This window comes from Penaeus japonicus, unplaced genomic scaffold, assembly GCF_977035675.1.
Source record: "Penaeus japonicus unplaced genomic scaffold, GWHDUDI00000001_assembly GWHDUDI00000026, whole genome shotgun sequence".
Taxonomy (NCBI): domain Eukaryota; kingdom Metazoa; phylum Arthropoda; class Malacostraca; order Decapoda; family Penaeidae; genus Penaeus; species Penaeus japonicus.
The window spans coordinates 8,690,764-8,695,763 of NW_028234428.1; the positions used below are offsets into that span (position 1 = coordinate 8,690,764).

Sequence of the window (5,000 nt, forward strand, 5' to 3'; positions counted from 1 at the left end):
TCTTCGCCCAAGGCGGCGCATAGAAGAAAATTCGAAGGCGTTACTCGGCGTGCAAACAAACATTCTGAGTAAGCAATATGCTTTCTTTCTCATACTGCTAAATCCCTCTCATTCCAATCACCGGAATATACGATTTGTCACCTTTGCAAACAAAGTTGAGATAATTAAATCTACACAGGGAAAAGCAATCATTCCATTATATACTTCAATTGGTCAGCTGCAGATAGGAATATGAACTGACATGAATGCGACAATTATTCTTGTAACAATTCAAACGTACATTCGTGCCTGTCCATATAGTTATGACTTGTTTATGATCGAGGAAACTTGACAGGGCAAAACAAATTGTCATCGTAGTGATAACTGAAATAGAACTTCCCCTTGAGGTCACTAGCACAGGATACTTGACAGGGAATTCCAGGTATTAGTAGATAGTTTGTTTAAGATTATCATGAAGATTATTTGTTTATTTTTAAAAGGAAGAACATTGATTTGCTTTTCAGTAACGAAATAAATGCATTATGTAGGTTGCAAATAACCTGTTGTACAAGTCTAAGTAGTCTGTTGAAAATTTTTCATTTATTATAATCGATATTGTCAATAAATATTTACCTCAGTGATAATTCTATCTATCTATCAATCTATCTCTCTCTCTCTCTCTCTCTCTCTATTTATATATATATATACATTTTGATAAATAGATAGGTAGATAATTTTAAATTGTAGGCAAAGTCCTTTACCTTGCTTTTTCCCCTTATCTCTCATTATCCCCTGTTTTGACCCCTCCCAAGAAAGAAAGAAAAATGTTTGTAGAAATAGACCACCCATTATTCATATATGGTAAATATTCAGAATAATTCCTTAGTTCTACCATACATCTGTCTACTGTTAAATAAAGAATGTAGAATTTTGTATGCACTTTTGTGCTTTTTAGAGCATTTTTTGTCTAAAAATTCATACCCAATGACCTACCTAACCTTATCTAGTTTTCAGTAGGAGAGTGCACAGAATTCCCCTCAGTGTTACTCCTTCAAGTTGCATAATACTGCAGATAAAATATTAAGATAGTAAAAATAGTATAGGTATATGATTATATATTTTGATGATATATGGATGTCTTACTGATTGAAGTAGAATATGTGAAAATGTTATGTGCATCAAAAACATCGGATTTATCTTGGCTTTGAATATAAAACTAAAACACAGACAAGCATTATCTGCATCATATATTGGCTTGTGGCAATGACAGTTTTTTGCTATATGACAATATATTTTATTTAAGGAAAAAGTTATATCTATTATCTTTATAAGTTTTAGATAAATTGATTTCCACTTTTGTCTTACACTTTCAATGGAATTTAATATTATTATTGATAATTGAAATACAATAGGCAAATTGTTGGGGTTGAGGAGAACTATTGTAATATTTAGCATTTTGAAATTTTGTATTCTGCATAAAAGTCCTCATTCCTAAGAGATTTTTTACTAAATTTCCTTTTTTTTTATAAGGTTTTTGTTAAACTATTCAAAACCATATAAAACTGCATAAGGTTGATGATAACTATGGTATTCACAAGTCACTTGACACAATATATGTCCCGCTTGTCCTACCATCATAGCCGTCTAATACCAGTGTGATAGTGAGTGAAGCCCAAGAAAATGTTGAAAAAAATTATGTAGTAATAAAACTATAAAATGGTTGTGTCAAAAAACAAACAAACAAACTAATGGTCTAATTAAGTAATGATATTGAAATGTATGAACTGTGCATCACTACCTGAATTGATGCCAATTTTGACATAACATAGATCATTATACTCATGCAAACAGACTAATCAGAAAGAAGTTGGTTGTATAGGTATATGTGTATTCTAAACTTCTAAATCAAGAAATGTTGGGAATTTTCAGATGAGGTCTCATTTAATTTCTATATTCTGCTAAAGAATTAACAATGAATATTTTGAAATAACATAATCTTTGTTAATGACTTTCTTTAACAGGAATATAAGATTTTATCTTTCTGTACCATTAACAACTACGGAACTATATACTTCTTGAATTCTTAGCATGTTGGTCAGAATTGGAGAAAATCGTAATACAATTAATTGATGCACCTGGTAACCTTTTGTTAAATATATTATTAAATTGTACCATGTGTCTAATATATATTTTAATTTTGATACATTATTAACCAATACAATGCATTGCATCATGTGTGATATATTTTTTATTTAGATACATTATTAGCCAAGGCAGTGCATTGGATAGTTCATGTCAACATAATCAACATAAATATTTTTGTTTACTGATCAAGTTCTTTTATCAATATTTGTCTTTTCTTTTCAGGCAAGTGGGATTAATTACCTGAGGAAGGCAGTGTTGATTGGATAAAATGTGGGGTAAAGTATATACTTCTATACTGTATAAAATTTGAACCTTAATTTCCAGTGCTTTAGAGCAGGGTTCTTCAAAGTACGGGTTACAAGATTGTGGTCGATGAGTCACTGCATTTTATTAAAATGACAGTGATATTGAATAAAGAAAGAATTTATAAAAATTTGCTAAAAGTATTTATTAATACAATGAGTAGGCAATATGAAGCAAATCTTTTTCAAAAAGGGTGAAGGAAGGCATAAAAATTACTAATGAGTGTACTAGACTGTTCAAAATGAGTGTGAGGGTATTTACATGAAACTGGATTGCGTTGAATAAAGTTTGAAGAACACTGCTTTAGAGTACCACCAAAGGCAGCTGAGAACGCCATAGTTTGACATACAAGTAGGTTGTGTTCTGATTATACATAACAACATTTTTAATTAATAACTGTCAGGCCAATCACAGTAGTTCTTGCTACCTTGATAGGGTCTCAAATTATCATTAAAAGATAAGCCACATCATTTCTCTCAGAGTAAACATTATTCTCCGCTATTATAAATCCCATCATACTGCACAAAAGTACAGTGTAACCAAGAAGATGGTACAAATTGTAAGTTAAAGGAACATTTACCAAAGACTGAATACACAGTGGGAGAAGGCACTGAACTCTGACAAATACTAGAGGAGCATACAGTGATTATGATATACGCCTGTAATTTAGAGCGCAGACAGACCTTAAATGCCTTCATGGTGTAGTTGTACAATGGAAAAATAAAATTATGTCATTTACATTTAATTTTCCATTTAAACATTTCATTTTTTGTCAGTCTTGCTTAATTATATTCACTAATTATCCTTAACACCTCTGGGACAGGCATGTTTCATGAAGATGGATCACTTTCATACTTTTTTTTTTTTTTTTTTTTTGATTGCAAACTACATATTCCTTCACCTATGATGACCTGTTATACCAAGTGTTAATTAGTATGTCTTTGCAGGGTGACTTTATCAGGTGAAAAGATAACGTTATATTGTTTTCCAGATGTTATGGGAGTCTCACGCTCAGGGAGGGTGAGGAAGAAGCCAGCAATGTTAAAAGACTTTGAATCTCTTTATGATGTTAGAGCAAGGCGTATGCCAGGCAGACCACCAAAGTTTCCAGAAAAAGAAAGAAAACTCATCCATCCTATGGTGAGTTGTAGACTGAGTTCATTACGCAATATATCAGAGAATGTTGATAAATGTGCAATAACCACTGCTGATCAGGTTCCTCATTGTTCATGAAATGCAAAAGGATAGGATTACATCAGGTAAATATTAGTAGGAAATTGCACTGATAAACAAGCGAACAAATGAATGATTTAATTTTGAACCTAGCTTATAATTACAAGTATTATTGTTTTATCAGTGTTATATTCTTTCATATATACCTGATTTCTTTTTCAGAATACTGACAATTTTTCAAATAGTAGTATGGACTATGATATATGCAACGTGATATGTGGTGAGTTCCTCTGATGAATAGCCTTAATTTCCTTAGTGTAAACTGTTTAATAAAAGTGTTTTTTTCCACATTTTAAATGTATATCTATGTTACTAATTAAGATATATGCTATTTAGATTATAATTTTTAGATGCAAGTTCACATTATTCTCCGTACTTGCAGAACCTTCGAGAGTTGGGAATTGGAAAGATAATGACAGAGGAGATGAAGAAACTATAGATAGTCAGCAAATGGCTGATACAGATAAGACTGACCCACTGCTGCTTGATACATCAACAAAAAGTTCAAATAGTAACCTGGTAAGTTTATATAGGTAGAGAGGCAAATTACAGATAGATAAAAGGGTAGTCAATTATCTTAACCCATCCCCGACGGGGGAATTCTAGCCTTGAATGTCCAAATGCCGGGGCGTTCGAATTATTAGGCCTAAATCAATTGAATAGCTGGCACAATACTGTGCCGCCCGGCAACTGGGCTTTTGAATGCGCGGTACACATGCTGTACCACCCGTCCTGTGTGGGTTAATATATCTGCTCATGCACACGCACACACACACATGCACACATGTACATGTACATGCACACACACAAACACACACACAAACACACAAACACACACACAAACACATAATCAAACAAACAAACTAATACACACACAAACTAATACACACACAAACTAATACATACAAACAAACATACACATAAACATACACAGACACACAAACATACACACACACACTCACTCAGAGAGTCACTCAGACAGTCACTCAGACACACACACATACACACATACACACACACACACATACACATACACACATACACACACATACACATACATACACACACATACACACACACACACACACACACACACACACACACACACACACACACACACACACACACACACACACACACACACACACACACACACACACACACACACACACACACACACACACACACACTCAGACACGCACACACACACACTCAGACATGCACACACACACACTCAGACACGCATACACACACACACTCAGACGCGGACACACACACACACACACACTCAGACATGCACACACACACACACACACACACACACACACACACACACACAC

At 33.7% G+C, this 5,000-nt stretch overlaps 1 protein-coding gene across 1 annotated transcript in view; it reads left to right on the top strand.

Annotated features, from left to right (window-relative positions):
- LOC122243953 (uncharacterized) overlaps window positions 1-5,000 on the top strand; it is a 36,996-nt gene that overhangs the window by 56 nt on the left and 31,940 nt on the right. The window contains exons 1-5 of the mRNA XM_086552357.1: window positions 1-68; window positions 2,347-2,399; window positions 3,419-3,567; window positions 3,823-3,880; window positions 4,043-4,179. The exon at window positions 1-68 is cut by the window's left edge and continues 56 nt beyond it. Of these exons, the coding sequence (XP_086408483.1) occupies window positions 2,393-2,399; window positions 3,419-3,567; window positions 3,823-3,880; window positions 4,043-4,179 (351 nt within the window). The 5' untranslated portion in view covers window positions 1-68; window positions 2,347-2,392. The remainder of the gene's footprint in view (window positions 69-2,346; window positions 2,400-3,418; window positions 3,568-3,822; window positions 3,881-4,042; window positions 4,180-5,000) is intronic.